Source organism: Musa acuminata, chromosome BXJ1-7, assembly GCF_036884655.1.
Source record: "Musa acuminata AAA Group cultivar baxijiao chromosome BXJ1-7, Cavendish_Baxijiao_AAA, whole genome shotgun sequence".
Taxonomy (NCBI): domain Eukaryota; kingdom Viridiplantae; phylum Streptophyta; class Magnoliopsida; order Zingiberales; family Musaceae; genus Musa; species Musa acuminata.
This window is the reverse complement of record NC_088333.1, coordinates 21,753,030-21,772,788: the sequence shown is the minus strand read 5'-3', so window position 1 is coordinate 21,772,788 and position 19,759 is coordinate 21,753,030. Positions and strand designations below refer to the sequence as shown.

General features: G+C 39.8%; 1 protein-coding gene, 1 long non-coding RNA gene and 1 pseudogene across 2 annotated transcripts; all 3 read right to left on the bottom strand.

The window, feature by feature from the left end:
• Positions 1-2,821: 2,821 nt before the first annotated feature.
• Positions 2,822-4,618, bottom strand: LOC135678975 (uncharacterized). The gene is made up of 2 exons (XR_010515130.1): positions 3,917-4,618; positions 2,822-3,826 (listed from the first exon to the last, which is right to left on the bottom strand). It is a non-coding gene; the product is annotated as an uncharacterized LOC135678975 (long non-coding RNA).
• Positions 4,619-8,794: 4,176 nt separating this feature from the next.
• Positions 8,795-15,121, bottom strand: LOC103974911 (uncharacterized). Its single transcript, XM_009389816.3, has 5 exons — positions 14,560-15,121; positions 14,376-14,475; positions 13,989-14,088; positions 9,434-9,522; positions 8,795-9,272 (listed from the first exon to the last, which is right to left on the bottom strand). Exons 1-5 carry the CDS (start codon positions 14,816-14,818, stop codon positions 9,041-9,043), a joined length of 780 nt encoding a protein of 259 aa, XP_009388091.2. The 5' UTR covers positions 14,819-15,121; the 3' UTR covers positions 8,795-9,040.
• Positions 15,122-16,203: 1,082 nt separating this feature from the next.
• Positions 16,204-18,343, bottom strand: LOC135679685 (cytochrome c1 2, heme protein, mitochondrial-like; annotated as a pseudogene).
• Positions 18,344-19,759: the final 1,416 nt, after the last annotated feature.

Here is a 19,759-nt window from a genome sequence, read left to right as displayed (position 1 = left end):
TTCAATTGTAAAGTAAGGAGAGAAAGGTCTGTAAAGGTTGTCTCCTAAGCCTGTCAAAAGGAGAGAAATTGTAAGAGGGAAGTTTGGCCTTCGCCCATTGAAGGAAGGCACCTAGCTGACGTCGGCAACCTCATCGGTGGAGGAAGCCAAAAGTGGAGTAGGTCAAGGCTGACCGAACCACTCTAAATCTCTGGTTTGCGTTTATTTTCGAGCACTTTATCATTACTGCAAACCTCCCTCATCACTACTGCTCTCTGCGCTTTCACGAACGAATTCTAAGTGCTGTTCTTCCAAATCTGCATTCAGACGTAAATTCGTATTTTCATACATTACAGTTTACGTTTACGTTTGATTCTGCAGAACTGTTTTCCGTGCTTTTACGAACGAGCTTCTTAGCAGTTTACACTTACATTTTAATCCTATTAATAACTGCAATCTGTCCTCTATGATTTTACGAATGAGTTTCAACATTTAGACGCAAAACTGCATTCAGACGTAAATCGGCTTTCCTTGCTCAATCGTCAGATTTCAGTTCACGTTTACGTCTTGATTTCAACTGCATACTGCCTTCTGCGAGTATACAAACGAGTTTCAAAGTTTAGACGTAAATCTGCGTTTAGACGTAAATCTGCGTTTAGACGTAAAACTACGTTTAGACGTAAATCTGCGTTTAGACGTAAAACTGCGTTTAGACGTAAAACTGCGTTTAGACGTAAATCTGCGTTTAGACGTAAATCTGCATTTAGACGTAAATCTGAGTTTAGACGCAAAACTGCGCTTAGACGCAAAACTGCGCTTAGACGCAAAACTGCGCTTAAACGCAATCTGTGCTTAGACGCAAACTGCACCTAGATACAAACTGAGAATTTGCTTTTGCATCATAATAGTTTTTGAACGAACGCAGCTTTTGGTTTTTAAATTAATATAAGATTTCCGCTGCACTAATTCACCCCCCCCCTCTTAGTGCTCTCGATCCTAACAATAACTGCTCGTGTAGGGACACTAGGGATACAGTACAGGTGCTCATTGGAGAATGAGTTCACTGATTGATCCGCTTACGAAATGCTGGATGGTTGATGATGCCTTATTGTCAAACAGCGATTACGTAGTCCTAGTGGTGTATCTGGTCCTTAGACTTGAGACACCAAGGATGTCCTGTATGAGTGCTCCACTCTTTGATACCAGACTTATAGGTTTGGCTATCCCAGATCTAGTACAACTGGTCATTGGGAGTGGTAGTCGACCTTACGAGGGCTATTGAGTGTCGATAGAGGATCATCCACTCTCGGCGTCATGAGAGGAATATCCCATGTGTTCTTGCTCAGACAAATCCCTGGCCAGGGTCATTCGGGTTGAGAGAGAAAGAGTTCTCCGGGAGAATCCGATTAGAGCGAGACTGGAGTAGAAACCGTATGGGTCTGACAGCACCATGCTTGATATACGGTCTTTGGGATATTAGATGGATTAGGGACTATAGGTACATGGTAACTGAGGACAGACAGGTCCAATGGATTGGATTCCCCTGTATCGTCTTGGGACTACGGCGTAGTGGCCTAGTACGTCCATAGTCGATGAGTCGAGTGAATTATTACAGAGATAATAATTCACTGAGTTAGAAGGAGTTCTGACAGGTATGACTCACGGCCAGCTTGATATTGGGCCTAGAGGGTCACACACATATGGTAGGCATTGCGATGAGTAGAGGTTCGGATATGAGATATCCAACGGAGCCCTTATCTTATTGGATGCAGATCCAATACCCACTAGGGAAGGACCCATTAGGGTTTGACATGAGATCTCTATAAATAGGAGGGATTCACAGCCTCATAGGCTAGAGTCTTTGCTTGCCTTTCCTATTCTCCTCTCCCTCTCCACCTCAGAGTAGGCCTGGAGTTTTGAGGAGCGTCGTCGCAACCCTACTGTGTGGATCACCGCTAGAGAGGAGGACGCTTGACCTCCTTCACCCTCTCCTAAGGATCTGCAAGGAAACAGGGATATACAATCTCCCTAGGTAACACAATCTATATGCAGTTTCATGTTTCGCGGATTTTTGCGTACCAATCTTTGCACGACGACGAACATCTCTTTGGGAATTGGCAGCAATTGATTTTGCTCTAAAGATTTGGAAACATTTTTTGTATGGTCAGCAATTTGAAATTTTTATTGATCACAAGAGTTTGAAATATATTTTCACTTAGAAAGACTTAAACATGAGGCAGCGAAGATGGATAGAACTTCTAAAGGATTATGATTGTGCCATCCGTTATCACCCGGGCAAAACCAATATGGTAGCTAATCCTCTTAATAGAAAATCTACATGTTTTATGGCTAGTCTGGTCGTGAAGCAAAGGAAGTTATTGGAAGAAAATTTTGATTTGAATGCTATGAGGAAAAAAAAGGGGGAAAAAGAAGAAGAAAAAATTTGGGGCTTTGAGGTTTCTTACTCAAATCTTCTCGTTTAGGATCATAATTCTCAAACACAAGTGTTCTAATCTCATCCTACAGAATTATTAGTCTTTGATCTCATAATTATTTTGAATTATTCGAAATATTTTAGCCTAGAACATGATATTTCCCTTGTTAGATATAAAAATCATGGATCTGAAATTTTTCGGTAAACTGACCCCTATACATTATTTCAACCATAATTTTTAGCACCAAATGTGGATTTAGGTAGGATATTGTTCATTTGAAAGTAAACTCTAATACCAAATGTCATACGCCATTGATATGCTCCGAAATGCTTCATCTGCTACTGTCTCAAATTATTGTTCACAATACCCTACGATGCTCTAGATTATGTTTGGTGGTCATTCAGAAATGGATGAACCATATTATATTTGGGATTCATCTTTATTGTTACAATATCCCCAACTCAATTAGCTTGATGTCCTCGTCAAGGCTATACGTACACTCATCAGGCCTATATAAGCTAATCATACACATTGCCCACTTCCGATGTGGGACTAATGGGATGTTCCCCATCTAGTTTTGATAAATGATGATAGTGAGAAATAGGATGTTTTGAGACCTACCACATAGCCAATAATCGTCATAGGCCATATCTCAATCAGCTCTGCGGAATCAGTAATCTCATACACAGTAATCTTCTTATCAACCTAAACTTCTCGAGCAAAGAAATCCAAGCTGAGATATGGACTTCCAACCGGAGCCTTGAAGAGGCTAGTCCAAGGCCGAGGGTCACTAGAAATGGGAGCAAGAGGCCGCGATCTAGAGCACGACATGCTTCGATGCTGCTTCGTCGAAGGAGCATCTCACCAGAAAGAAGATAGCAGAGGAGCAACTTGACAGGTAAGGGCAGGTAGCCTCACCGTCGAATCTACCCTCCCGCCACCGTCACCAATCCCAGGGATCATCGCTGTTATATAGGAGTAACCGATCTGTCGCTGGAAGGGCACACTTGCCGCCCCCAAAGAAATCCTCCTGTTTTCAACCGAGAAGACGAGGAGCTGCCAGAACTATCGCTTCTTCTCTGTTTCGCTGATGAGATGGCAAGCTAGGGGCTGCACGGATCCCTGTTCCTTGGGAAGAGGGGCTGCATAGGGAGATCACAGGTCGATGATCCCAGCCTTCCCGTTGCAGCCACCACCGCTATCACCCAGCCCACCTCACCTTTGTTCCTCCTTATGAGAAGGGGAAGAAGGAGAGTAGAGGGCTGCACGCAGGTGACGCCCCCAAAGAAACCCTCTGTTCCACCGAGTAGAACAGGAGGAGAGCAGGGGGTGCAGAACCGCCGGCCCCAGCAGAGCACCGCTGACTACAAGAAGGGTGCGATCGCAGCAGCCTTCTTCCGATCTCTCCTCTGCTGTTTCGCAAAGAAGAAGAGTGTCAACCGCAAGAAGAAGAGCGCAGATCCACTGGCCACAGAGAGGATTGGTCGTCGATCCGTCGCTACCTTCGCCGATGAATCCTCTCCCAACTGGTCGCCTGCTGCTTCTCCCCTATTCTTGGGGAGGGGGAAGAAGGAGGAGAGCAGATGGTGCGATATCTCCTCCTTTGCCGGTGCCTCTTCTCCTCGATTCTTTGAGAAGAGGAAGAAGGAGAGCAGAGGGGCTGCAGAGGGAAGGGTGCGATCACAGCAGGTCGACGATCACAGCCTTCCCGTTGCTAGCAGTCTGGAAGAGTTTCCGCCGCCGTCGCCCAGCAGTGGTGGTGAGATCTCCTCGCTTCACCGAGCGCCGATCTCGGTCCAGAGAAGGCGTGCCCTATAGGGTGTTTGGGTGAGCAGATCTCCGCTCTCTGCTCCTCTGTGGAGAGCAGAGGATCTCCCAGGCCGCGGAAGGTTTTCGATCCTGAACGGAGTTCTCTTCTCCCTTCACCGATCGCCAACAGCCCAATTTACCCCTCCTCTGTTCCCGCCGGCAGAGAGGCGAGAAGAGGAAGAAGGGGAAGGGCGATGAGAGATATGTTCTCTTCTCCCTTTGTTCCTCGCTATGAGAAGCGGAAGGAGGAGAGCAGCGGGCTGCATGCGGTCGCCCTGCTTCCTCCCTCAGCTCGCAGAAGGAGAGCAGTGTCGACAGCAATGGCTCTTCTCCCTTCACTGATCGCCAACAACCCACTTTCCCCCTCCTCTGTTCTCGTCGGCAGAGACGCGAGAAGAGAGTGCAACACAAGGACTTCCGAGGCCCCATATATGTATATATATACATATATGTACATATGCATACTGTCTTCTATATGTATACCTACGTATATTTCCTGTATTATTTGAAGTGCTTGTAGGCAGTGTCGTTTCCAAGATTCCATCGCTCTTCCATTTTAAATTGGAGCCGAAGGTTTCACGTGAAGGAAAGAAAAGAACAGTTCAGCCAACTGAACGCCATGGTAGAGTGAGTTTCTCCGTTTATCAACACCAAAGCTTCATTCTGCAATGTCTTTTTGCTACTCTTCCGAAGTATGTTGATGTCAACTCTGAGGTTAGAGAATTCTACTCTCTTTTGCATCTAAATTAAGAATGAAAATTTTGTTTCTTTATGTAGGGTCATATTAATCTTCTCTGTATTGTTCCAAAGTGTTCACAGATACAATGCAAAAGATAAATACACAAGATCATTAGTCATAATCAGATTGTTTTCATTAAAGAAAGAAGTATATATCATAATAATCTTTTTGCTAATGACTTGGTCAAGGATTTACACTCAAAAGCAAGAGAAACAAAAATATGTTTTAAAGCTAATTTACGAAAAATCTTTAATTTAGTTAATAGGAAATTTATCTATAAGATGCTCCTCGATATGAACTCCCACAACAATGGGTTAATTGGATTCATTGTTACTTGGAAACTCCAAAGTTTTTTATACTCTTTAATGGCTCACCTATTGATTTTTTTACGAGCACGAATGGCATCCGACAAGGTGATCCACTCTCTCTATATCTTTTTACTATTGTAATGGAAGGACTCAGCTATATATTGGAACAAGCAATCTTTGATGGTAGCATTAAAGTACCCAATGCTAGTTCTATTCATATATCACACATAACTTTTGCAGATGATTTACTTATCTTTCTTCAGAATGATTCAACTTTAGTGAGGAACTTGGCTACTATTCTGAATTACTTTGGTATAGTTTCTAGCCTTCAGTTAAATCATACGAAAAGTAAAGTCTATATAGGTCCTTGTGTTGAGGATAAGGACTTTATTGCACACACTCTAGGGTTAGTGAGGGAAGCCTATTAGTTCCTTATCTAGGTCTCCCACTTATATCCACTGGCATTCACAAAACCCACTGTCAGCCTATCCTGCAAAAAATAAAGAATAGAGTTTTCTCCTGAAAAAATAGGCTTCTTTCAAAAGCAGGACGACTTGAACTCATCCGTTCGGTGTTGTACTCTTACTCTATATATTGGTCTAATGCATTTCTTCTACTTGTTGGACTTCTCCAAGATATTGAATGGTTATTAATAAACTTCTTCTAGAATGACACAAATGATAAGACATTGTATATGGTAAATTAGGGCAGCATCTACAAACCGAAAAGATGAAGGGGGGTTGAATATGAGAAATACTAGAGATTGGAATAAAACATGTTTGATACAACAATGGTGGGATCTTTTGCATAATAAATGTTCCTTATGGTCATAATGGATTTTTGCTAGATCTCTTTCCAAGGAATCAATTTGGGAAGTTTCAACAAGAACATATGACCCTACAGCTTGGAAAAGAATTTTGAAGGCAAGGAATTGGCTAATCAAACACATTTCTTATACAATCTCGTCTAGAACTAGTACTAATATGTGGTACGATCCTTGGGTGAATGGGAAAAGTATATTTCAATTATATAGTGACAGAATATGAAAAAACCTTGGGGCTCCCAAGGATTGAAAGGTTTTCGAGTTCATTGCTAACGGTACCTGGTGTCTCCGTAATCCTATTTCTCCTAAAATGTTATCACTTTGGCCGAATTTCATAGCTATTCCAATCAGGAACAATTCTTCCAATATACTTATGTGGCCACATGACAATGGTAAATTTAGTGTCACATCCGCATAGAATCAAATCAGGCAAAGAAATAACAAGTAGTTGGACATAGGATCGACCGGGATTATAGAGACATTCCTTATGCACATGACAGACCCTTCTTAATAAACTACCTATAGTAGATAATATGACGATAAGAAGTATCTATCATGTTAACCAATGCTCCCTTTGTATGTAACAGGAAGAAACTATTGACCACCTCTATTTTGCTTGTGACTATACTAAATGGATATGGAAAGAGATTTTAGCGATTCGAACTCAATAGGCTACCATAGCCAAACTTGCATCAAGAATTAGATGATCTCATGCAATGTTTCTCAAGAAAAGGGTCTCTTACATAATTGGCAAATGCTACTTTCAGATGTGCTATTTGGTGGATATGGAAGGAGAGATGTAGCAGAATCTTTGAATGTCAACACACAAACAATGCTTTTGACATAAATTATTGGAGACTCAAGATCACGGAGCATAATCTCAAAATGGAGCACTTTACACGAAGAGAAAAAGATATTTTTATCAAATTTAATTTTGCTATTAACTAAAATTCTTAGGCATGATGTTAAATGTTGTACTCACATATAGTCTTAACATATCTAGACATTATATTTTATTTATTGACTATAGTTAGGAGTCATAATCTATAACATGTGTAGTAATAACTACCACATGTATACTTAAGGAGTTATCTAGCTTCGTCTATGATTTATATAGACAAAATTATTTGTAAAAATTTTATACATAATCAATTTACTTTTACTTATCAAAAAAAAAAAATTTGCTTCCTTGAGTCTCTATATTTCTTCCAAAATAATGAAGATTTACAAAATTAGCAGCAACTTTAAGATTTTTCAGATTTGTGTTGGTCACTGCAGTATATTTTGTAATGCATTAATGTTTTCTTGTGTCACTGGAACTTCTACATGAGTTCATTGAAGTCATCTTTGTGAAACCATGAAATCAAGATAGTACTCCTGAAAATGAATCTCGACATTGTTAAAGAACTTGTAGATTTCATGGATGGTGTGAACCATTACATGCAGCTGTTTGGTTATGAAGGGTATAAGGAGGATTATAGAGGAGGCATCAAGTATCTTGTTGTCAATATTGATTCACACTGGCATGAGGCACAGAGTCTTCATGCTCTTTACCTCCTCTTTTACTAAGACAAAACCCCAATTCTTAACTTGTTTCTTCTTTATGGAAACAAACAAAGTTTTTTTGCTCAATGTAGTTATGTCATCGAAAAAGAAATAATGATCTGTTACCATTACAGGAGAACAACAATCCAACATATTTTGCAAAATATTATTACAATTAGAGCAGTAAATTATCTTCCAAATGCATTTTTATGATGACTGCAGCTGCTGTAGATATCATGCAGCATCTTCAGAGGTCTTATGATCGTCATCCAGCTTGGGGAAACAATGCAAGCAATTTCCATAATTCTTTCAACTTTCATGCTCGAAAATTTTTTTTCTAGAACTAGAAAAAGACCTCCTTCACCTTCTCCAAGTCATTATTTATGTGGTGAAGAACATGCTCAAATTTGCATGGCTTGTATGAGTACAAGCTTCAACATTGTTGCAATTTGCTGTAAACAGACAAGCTAGCTTAATACTATTCTTGACAGAATGAGCACTGCAGCCATAAGTGCTTGTGCTCTTTGACAACCTGCAATATTTGGTGCTGATGGATAAATGGAAACTAGTTCAATTTCATTCAAAGTAGATTAAGGTCTCCATGAATACAAATCAAGTACTGAGAGAAAAATGATCAATGTTATTCGGTTCACTCGTAAAAAGTCCTTGTTTCACCTGTCACATTTTTTCTACAACCAATATTGATTTCACGGGCAAATCTGATTTGGATGCTCAGATTCTAAAAAACTTGCAACTTTAATAAATTTGGCAGTCCATCTCAAGAATAGTGTTCATAGTAGTCCATTCCTTTCTGTCAAGCAGTAATATAAGATTTCATCTCAACTATCATGTAAAAATCATTATGAGAAATAAATTCCAATGGTTCTCCTAAAATTATGGTCTTCTACTTGAACTTTAAGGATCAGAAATTTTCAGCTCACTAGGAAAATAAAATATTTCCAACAAGGAAATAGTAGGTTTGTTTTCAATTTAGGCATTCAACATCTTTTGTTGTTTAGTGCACTGCTAACAATTTCCTTCAGTTCTGTGCTGATGGTTTCTATGCATAAATTGTCTGCAGGGCAGCTGACTGTCTGGACACATTTATGCCAAGTCACTTAATGTCTCCGACTGTCAAGACAGTGTCTGCTAGGGATGATCGAAAGATATGTTTCCCCATATCTGAAACAAGTTACAAGATAAGTGAACCAAATTATACTAACACGTCATCAAATATCACTATGTTTAAGAATGTATCATCTTAACTACGAAAACCAAAAATCCTTGGGAGTTGCAAAAACCAAAGGTCGGCAACTGGTCAGGAAGATACCCACATCAAAATTATTTCCATTGAGAATTTACTGGAATAGTTTCATGTCATCTGTGCTCGACTTTGGGTGATTCAGCTAGCTTTGGAATACTCATCATCCTGAGATGTCCCAAGTTTGGCATAGGGAAATAATCCACGAAATAGACGACGCAACTTGAATTCCATCCGTCCAATCTGGTCATCATCATCATCATCATCATCATCATTTTGTTCGTCTACAAATTGACTAGAAGCAACTCCCTCATGATCCTTGTTCTTGTCTTTCACTGCAACTTCATTATGAACTTTTGACCCTGTCAATGACCTTCAGAAATGGGAAAAGAAAAATATTTAGAATCAGCAAAGAGAACCAGTGAATGACATATTTTAAATGTGCCTGGTTATCTCTAAATGAACAATGGTATATATTATGATTTTCAAAACTAATGAACGTGATAAACATGGAAAAGAATATTAGAGACATACTTTCTCTGTTGTATTGAATCAGTCCCATGATTTTTCAAACTTCCTTCGCTTGGCCCGTGGTTGAGAGAAAGATGTCTAATAAAATGAAGCTGCATCAGAAAAAGAAAGAAAAAAGCAATTATTTATGTCCAAACAACTAATTCTACAAATTGTATGGGCAAAACATAATTAGAAATTGTTAGGAGAATTAAAAGATGCAGCAAAGACACAAAAGAACTCAGATCAAGGGATCAAAAAGAGAATAAATTTAGGCAGTGAACAAGTCAGTGATGTTTAAGACCAAAGCTGTTCTTAAATGAAGACTGATCATATGACTAAAGACATGCATCTTGACATAAAGTGATCTAGTTGCGATGCAGTCTTTGCACATGTCTATGATATTAGCTACCTATTTAAGTCTTAGTGCAGAAGCATGACTTCATAATCAACCGATCAAATTGATCATATATAATTCAATAGAGATGTCAAGAAATTATCCAATAAGATAGATTGAACAAATTAATCCATGATAATATATCTGACTCTGTCAAAGATAAATCAAGATATTTCATATACAAGAAAACATGTAGCAAAATATACTGAAAGTTTGTTAAGGAATTCACTTCCAGAGAACAAGAAAACATTCCCCTTCTTAAAACATTCTGTGGTAACTTGTGGCAATGCATACATCTCAGGTACAACTAAAGTTATTACTTAGGACAGAACCCTGCTTTTCTCTTTCTCCCTTCATCTGTAGGTGGTATATATAAATTTTTTGATTGTCCACATGTTGAATCTTCTAATAGAAGAATTGTTTCATTCAATTGCACATATTTATCTGTTGAGGATTGAAAGAGTGGATAAATTCCCTGAGGCCTAAAATTTATGATATTATATAACCAATTTATATCAGAAGAACTCCAACAATTTCACCTATGTTGGACTAGAAAAATAGCAAAAGAAGTTCTCCAAGTAGCTGCTAGTACATGAGGAAATATAAGGAAAGTCAGTATCTATCTGCTTCACTTGCATCATTATGTATATACATGTACAGAAAAGAGACGGGCGTCATTCGTTTTCAAAAGAATGCAACACCAGCTTCTTCTTACTGAAAATTCAATTCAAGAACATTTCTAATCTCACCAATTTAGCAAAAACATTGGTATAATATTGATTCCAATAGTCCACATCAAATCATAAGAAGGCCTAGGGGTGATGTGATAAATGCTGTTCTAATGAAGCAGGGGATGTCATTAACAATGCCTATAAATGAGAACAATGCAACTTATGTCAGATATTATCAGATCAGCTTGGAATGTTAATATACATGGTTCGTCCCCTTACATCTTATGTCAAAAGCTCAAAGCCAGTAAAATAGCACTTAAGGAGTGGAATACAAACACCTTTGGAAATATTACCACCCGGGTTCAAATTTGCAAAAAGGAACTAATGACAAAGCAACATGAACTACAACTTCAACCCCAAGATGAGAATCTTATTCACAAAAAGACAGAAGCCAGAAATAACTTCATGCAAGCCTTAAAGCAGGAGGAAAGTTTTGCAAAGCAGAAGTCTCGACAATATTGCCTTACTTTAGGGGATTCCAATACTAAGTTTTTCTATACTTCCATTGCTACTCGAAGGGCAGTTAACCGCATCAGATAATGCAGAGACAAATATAGTAATCTTATTAAGAATTTAGATGAGGTTAAAGCATACACTGAGCGATTTTTTTATTCCTTACTCAATCAAGCGGTGCAACCTAATAACATTCATGTGGAGCCAACTAGAAAGCTTGATTCGGATGCCATTTCAATCCTCAATGCCCCAATTACAGATGACGAAATTGTAAAAGTTGTCTTTAAGTCACCGAAGCACGAAAGCCTTGGTCCAGATGGATTTCTAGCTGAATTTTACCAAATTACATGATCTATTATTTGGTAATGATGTGATTAAGGCTTGCCAACATTTTTTCTCTTCAGGTCATATTCTTAGAGAGATGAATTGCACTTTTATTTCTTTAATTCCCAAGAATGCAAGGGCTGATTCACTAGAGAACTATCGACCCTTATCATTATGCAACTTTATTTACAAGATCATCTCTAAAGTGTTGACAGATAGAATGCAAAAGGTAATACACAAGATCATTAGTCCTAATCAGATTGCTTTCATCAAATGGAGAAATATACATCATAATATTCTGCTTGCTAATGACTTGGTCAAGGATCTGCACTCAAAAGCAAGAGGGACGAAAATCTGTTTTAAAGCTGATTTACGGAAAGCCTTTGATTCAGTTAATAGGAAATTTATCTATAAGATGCTCCTCGATATGAAATTCCCATAGCAATGGGTTAATTGGATTCAAAGTTGCTTGGAAACTCCAAAGTTTTCAATACTCTTCAATGGCTCACCTATTGGTTTTTTTGGGAGCACGAATGGCATCCAACAAGGTGATCCACTCTCTCCATATATCTTTACTATTGCAATGGAATGACTCAGCTGTATGTTGGAACAGGCAGTCTCGAATGGCAGCATTAAGGTACCCAATGCTAGTTCTATTCATATATCACACATAACTTTTGCAGATGATTTACTTATCTTTCTTCAAAATGATTCAACTTTAGTGAGGAGCCTGGCTACTATTCTGAACAATCTTGGTATGGTTTCTGGCCTTCAGTTAAATCATGCGAAAAGTAAAGTCTATATGGGTCCTTGCATTGAGAATAAGGACCTTATTGCACACACTCTAGGGGTTAGTAAGGGAAGTCTGCTAGTTCCTTATCTGGGTCTCCCACTCATATCCACTAGCATTCACAAAACCCACTGTCAGCCTATCCTGCAAAAAATAAAGAATAGAATTACCTCCTGGAAAAATAGGCTTCTTTCAAAAGCAGGACGACTTGAACTCATCCGTTCGGTGTTGTACTCTTACTCTATATATTGGTCTAATGCATTTCTTCTGCCTGTTGGACTTCTCCAAGATATTGAACGGTTATTAATGAACTTCTTCTATAATGGCACAAATGATAAGACATTGCATATGGTAAATTGGGATAGCATCTGCAAACCGAAAGATGAAGGGGGGCTGAATCTGAGAAATACTAGAGATTGGAATAAAGCATGTTTGGTACAGCAATTGTGGGATCTTTTGCAAAACAAATGTTACTTATGGTCACAATGGGTTTCTGCTAGGTATCTTTCAAAGGAATCAATTTGAGAAATTTCAACAAGAACATACTACTCTACAGCTTGAAAAGGAATTGGCTAATCAAACATATTTCTTATGCAATCTCTTCTGGAACTAGTACTAATATGTGGTACGATCCTTGGGTGAATGGGAAAAGTATATTTCAATTATATGGTGACAAAATACGAAAAGACCTTGGGGCTCCCAAAGATTGGAATGTTTCTTAGTTCATTGCTAACGGTACCTGGTGTCTCCCTAATCCTATTTCTCCTGAAATGTTATCACTTTGGCTGACTATCACAGCTATTCCAATCAGGAACAACTCTTCAGATATACCTATTTAGCCTCATGACAATGACAAATTTAGTACCACATCCGCTTGGAATCAAATCAGGTAAAGAAATAACAAGTGGATCCCAAGCAGTTGGATATGGGATCGACCGGGATCACAGAGACATTCTTTATGTACATAGCAGGCCCTTCTTAATAAACTACCTACAATAGACAATATGAAGAGAAGAGGTATCTATTATGTTAACCGATGCTCCCTTTGTATGCAACAAGAAGAAACTGTTGACCACCTCTATTTTGCTTGTGACTATACTAAATGAATATGGAAGGAGATTCTCCAGCGATTCAAACTCAATAGACTGTCGCAATTAAACTTACATCAAGAATTATGTGACCTTATGCAATGTTTCTTAAGAAAATGGCCTCTTACATAATTGGCAAATGTTACTTTCATATGTGCTATTTGGTGGATGTGAAAGGAGAGATGTAGCAGAATTTTTAAGTGTTAACACACAAACAATACTCAGCTCTTGACAGAGATTATTAAAGACTCAAGATCATGTATGGAGCACGATCTCAAAATGGAGCACTTTACACGAAGAAAAAAAGATATTTTTGTCAAATTCAATTTTGCTATTAGCTAAAGACCTTGGGCATGATGTTAAATGTTGTACCCATAGGTAGTCTTGGCATATCTGGACATTACATTTTATTTGTTGGCTATAGTTATGAGTTATAGTCTACAGCATGTGTAGTCATAACTACCGCATGTGTACTCTATGAGTTACTTGGCTTCGTCTATGACTTGTATAGACAAAACTATTTGTAGAAACTTTACACATAATCAATTTATTTTTACTTAAAAAAAAAAAGAACAATGCAGCAATAGTAGATGCTATGCACTCAAGGTTGGATCAAATATTGCACATATATGTTGCATCCTAGTTTAAGTGAAATCATCGGCAGCCAAACATCCATCAAAGAGAACTTGAATAATAATTTACAGGTAGCCTGAGGCTACCATTTCTTCGGCCTGTATCTTGGACCAACTAATGCGCATCTAAGAAAATTAATGAAGAAACTCATTTGTATGCTGACCTGATCTCCATCTTTGATTCCGAAATTTCTCAGACAAGCCTTATCATTCGTCAATGTGTATTCGTTGTAACTTAAGCAGAAGTGACCCCATACATGAGACCTATTATAATAAACACAATCATAAGAGCCGGATGCATCCAAAAGAAACAAGGAAAAAAAAAACCCAGAGAACACTCACGAGCCCTGTTCTAAGAAAATATAGCATTAAATGTGAGCCAGCAGTACCTTTTTGCCGGGCACCCAACATGAATTAGCATAAAAGAACGACCTTTGAGAGGACAGTGAAATTATATAGCATCCATTTCATTGCATAGATAATATATGTGTGCAAAACAAAATATTTATGACGAGATTTTAGGGAAAGTGACGAATCAAAAAGGTTCCCACCAAGATATGATGCAACTCCCGTCTTTGGAAGGCTGACTGAAGAGTTCCTCGATGGCTTCCTTTAGCTCCCCCACGCATGCGGTCTTCGCGATTTGCACATCTGCGAACAATCGACACGAAAATTAGGCAAATCCAGAAACGAGTGAACAGACAAGGGGTTCGATTACGAGTATGGAATTGCCACCGAAGGAGGAGCCGTCCAACTTGAGGACGGAGAGGCGGAGGAGCGGGTCGGTGGGGAGGCGGAAATAGGAGAAGCTGTTGTGGCGTCTGTGGCCGCGGGGGGAGACGCGGATGCTGAGATCGCCATCCGCTGATGGGAAAGAGCCGGCGGCGGCGGCGACGGTGGCGCCGGCGTCAGGGATGAGAGGGGAACCTGTGGACTGCGACAGGGACCGCGGCAGCCCCATGCAGCACGCGACGTCGCTTGGCATCCACACCATCCACCACCCCGGTCTCGCCTAGCTCTCCTCCTTGTCGTCGAGGGCGACAGAAAGATGGCAGGTACTGTATCTCCTATGCCGTCTCTCTCGTGGAGGGAACCATTTCGGACGATGAGGAGGACAATGATGATGAGTGTGGTCAGGGGAAGAAGGGAAGGAGGGGCAAGCCTTCGACTAGGGATAGGTGTGGGCGTATTCTTTAGGGATTGGTAGGCTTGTTTGGGGTGGGAGAACAGAGAAGAAGATGCAGATTCTTCGGATGAAGACAGCGGAAAGAGAAGAGGACGCCAAATATGGAGAGAGAGAGAGGGCCATTTGGAAGGGTGAGCTTGGACGACGGGCGTCTTTATTCGCAGGTACGACGGCTGGCACGAGGAGAAGGAATTGGTTACGTGTCCGCAATTCATAAAAACAAAAGATAGGGTGAATTCTATTTTTATTTTTATTTTTTTTCCGAAGAGGTCCTTTTTTTTCACGTTGTCAATCGGTATTTTTATCATATTTTTCAAAATAATCCTAGTAAAACACAACAATAAATTTTATTTTTCTTAATGGATCAATTCATAGGATGAATCAATCCACTAATTTAGATCAGTAGTTGATTATTCTTATTCCTAAACCAATAATGATGTTTATTTGAAATCTTATTTTTATATATGAACTAGTTTTAAGTCAAATTTATTTTTATTGTAATATTTTTTAATGAATCTATAGTGTTTGGATGGAGGTATCAAAAATACTATAATCTTATTACAATATTTTAGACATGAGGGATTGGATTGATTCATATTCTAATTCTATAGATAGATCTACATAGTGTAACAAGATATTGCTCCCATTATATTGTCACAAGAGTATTTAACGGATTAGACAAATAGAATTGTTATGAGTTTTTTTTTTTTTTAATTCATCCAATAAAATATAAGTAAAATATATTATCAAACAAAAAAAATAAATAAATATGAGGGGTGGGGGGAAATGTTTGGAGATTTGGGTTGGGTCAGACGGGTTTGGATTTGGGTTCGAATTTACTACTAAATTATATGGTCTGCTTAACAAGGCAAGTCTTATGCTCCTTATCAAACGACGCAAAAAGGCATTGCATCGCCTTTTAGGGTTGCTTCAAGGTGGCTCAAAGCATCATCTTTAACAAGGGCTTTTTATTTCATGGAATGCCTTTTTTTTTTTTTTCTCATTGGGCTCTTTACACTTACCTATTCGTATCCACCTAATTCATTTCGGAATCATGACAAGCACAAGCTTGTCAAGCTTCGAGTAATTATTAGAAAGGAAGCATCCAAGAACTTTTGAGTCAATCAACTAAAAAAGAGTCCTGTGAGATATGCAAAGCAGCAATTAGCATGTCTTCTTCTTCTGGAGGAGCCTCAGACCTATACCAATCAATTGGCTTCAAGCAAATGCATATAACCAGGACCAAGTTAGATTAGCCCATGGCAATGTAGCACAAATGTTCATTTGTGTCGCAAGCCACCAAGTCCTGATGCACACAGAGATATAGCAAATCTCCTTTTTTCTTTTTTTCTTGCTTCGCTTTGTTGCTACCATGATCATTAAAGATTTCAAAGCTTACACTTGCAGAAGGAAAATAATTCCGTAGCAGACACATGAAAGAAACCATGATTCCATTTCTTGCAGGCTTCATTTGGTTTATCAGACACTCGGTAAAAGTTATGCAAAATTTTTGGTTGACGGTCATATAAGCCTCAACATATCCAAAATTTTAATGTAACAAAAGAAGTAGTAACACACTCGATACAATTATTTCTAGCAGACGGAGAAAGAGAAAATACGCTGGAGTTGGGATCTCATCCCTGTTCAAATGTACCACCCGAGCTCATTATCGTTGTCTCTTTCACAAAATGGAAGTTTAAATAAAATGAAAAGATTAGTTGACAACATCCACCACTAGCTTGCGTGACTTGATAACCGACCACTTTAAGCGCCGGTAATAAGCAGCTTGGAGGAGAGCAAGCGACAGTACAAAAATCCATTTGAATCCCATATTACCAAAACAAAACATGAAAGCTCAATGGAGATTACAAATATATGATGAAAGGTCTAGTGGGGTTGCAGAAAGCAAGGTTACAAATAAAGTCACATGCTCATCATGTAGATGAAAACAAGCTTACCACTTCAACAAATTGTGTCAAATCATCACTTTATGCACAAAATGAAACATAACATACATCAAAAGATTATTGAATTAGGTTTCTTTAGAAGCAATGACAAAATGTAGAAAACAAATTTGCCACTACCAATGCATTTCTCAATTCGGAATCTCAGAATGCTTTTGACTTTATACATGATCGAATTGGAAATCTTCAGAATGAATCAACTACAATAGTACGTGGCAAATACATCAACAGATCAAGCTTAAAGCAAACAGTATCAAATGCATGTCCAAATAAAAAGTTATTTTGTTTACATTATTGCTTATATCCTTTAGTTAGACATGTTCCATAAATCTGATGTATTTTATCACATGATAGAAGCTGTAGCAAACAATTACAACATTTCATTTGTTTGCTGTTTATCTCATAGGATAGCATATAATAACTTTACATGGTTATTTGGAATCTTACCAAAACACCAGCAGGAGGATCACGGTAGCCAGTGAGGAGCAAAAACATAGTTTTGCCCATTGTGTCGTGCCTAAAAAAAAACACAAGTTGAAAGTTCTGATCAGGCTACAACCAAAAATCATATTCGATGGTTTTTCCTTACTGATCAGGCTAAGGTCTGGAGGATATGCTCCTCCATTTGCAAATCTGGCTGCTTGTTCATTTGAATACGGCTGAGGAAAACGGTCACTTAATTTACCAGGACGAGTAAACATTTCACCTTCATCATTGGGACCATCAACCACCTCAATCTCAGCAGCCATCGCTTTTGTCTCTTTCTTCAGTGTAAGCCACACCAACAAGATCTCGATATGAAATCAGAGACATCGAGTGGCAAGAAGCACAAACTTGTTGATAAACTTGATGACCACAATGTGATTTAATGTAATATAATTTGGTAGCCATATAAGTTATGATGCAAAAAAAGCAAAGTAACAAGTAATTAGCAAACTGAAGCCAAGAGCAACTGCCTTTCATGGACTACTGTCAACAACAACATTAAATGGCCATCTAGCAATGTAGCTCTGTTAAACATGTGTACTAACACCAAAAAAAAAGAAATGAAATCCTTCAGGGTTGATACTATAACTAGAATTATCAAGTACATCGACTATTTGATTTAACATCGTACAAAAGCAGAAGAAAAATATTGTCCTTAAAAGACACAATGTTCTTGAAATATATATTTAAGATAAGTGTGATGGAAATCTTTTACTCACGATGCATGATCATATGAACTAAGAATACCTTTGTGAGGCCATGGGTAACTAGGAGCTGGTAAACCATGTTCTACTTCATCAGCAGATGCGATGGTAGCAAAGCTCAGAATACCAGAAATTCCAGCTCCAACTAGTGCCAAGACTCCCAATCTCAGTGACTCCATGGTAGATGATCCAACAGCATCCTCCTGCCTTATGGATGAAACCAAAGATGACGCCTGCATATAAAAAATAAACAGAAACAGCATGACTTTTCAAATCAGAAGTAAAGATTTCCACAAAACTCTGCATATCAAAATATATGTAAAATACAGGCAGAAGATCAATGTACAAGATAACTTACTAAAGAAAAACTAGGATATCCTCCTTCCCTCATAAATTATCAATAACTTATAAAGTAATTAACATAATTAGATTGGTTATGACCAATGCCAACCAGATTAGAAACATCAGATCCAGACCAACCAATCAAGCCCATCTTTCTGTCACCACCCAACTCTGTTGCCAAAAATGATTGTTAACCAATACAGCATCCTAGCGCCTTAGGGCATCCATTTGTGTTTGTCCACACTGTAACATATTTGTCAGCCCATTCAATTCCTTGCTGGTCCTCCAAGAGTAAGAAACAAAAATGCCACCAATGTATCTGACAACGTTACCTCATAAAGAAGAAAAACGAAGTTCCTTGTCTAATGATGACATTAACGAAAAAATTACAGCAGTTTGTGTTAGTGTAAACACCCCCTTTTTTTCTTAGCCGTGACCCGGGAGGTCGTCTCGGCTCGTTCGGGGGTCCGAATGGCGGGGATCTCCCTGGGGCGGTACTCGTCTCCACCGGGGTGGTCGGGTGCGGCCTCGGACTCGGAGCGATGCGGCGACTCTTCCCGGGCGGGGATCGCCGGCGCGTCCCGGACGGGAGACCTCGGCATGATACCTGCACAATGGTCGGGTCCGCTCGACCCGACCCCTCCGACGATCAAGTTAGAGAGATGCGATGGCGGTTGTTTGGGGAATCCAGCCTGACCTCTTCCCTCTGGCTTGAGGACGTTTATAGGGGAACCCGGCATTCTCGGGTGCGCCATCCCGTCGGTCGGGGCCGTATCTCTGATGGAGTCCGACATCGCTGAGGACGTTGCGTATGGGAACGGGGGATCGCAGGGTATGGGCGAGCTTCAACCGCTACCCACTTCTGTCTCGTCCAACTGTGCTGGGTCAACTGAAGGGGCTGCGGGCTCAGTGAGGCTAACGTCCGGACGCAAACCGTTGCCCTCGTTGCTCTCCCTGGGGCGCCGCGCCTGTCCACGTGCGGGGGGCGTCGCCGGGAGTGGGGTTTACCATTTTTTGCCATATCATATCGGACGGTGGGGATTCGAGGCATGGCTTTTGATCGGTAAGCGGCGGTTCTTTTCGTGGGTCGCGATTGGGACTCATGTCCGGGGCGAGCAGGCCGCGCTGCGTAGGTGCTTTGGTCGGGGAGCACGTCTCGGGCGGGCTGGCCGCGCCGAGGAGGTGGTCTCGGGAAATATGTGGCCGAGGAGCACGTCTCGGACGGGCTGGCCACGCCGAGGAGGTGGTCTCGG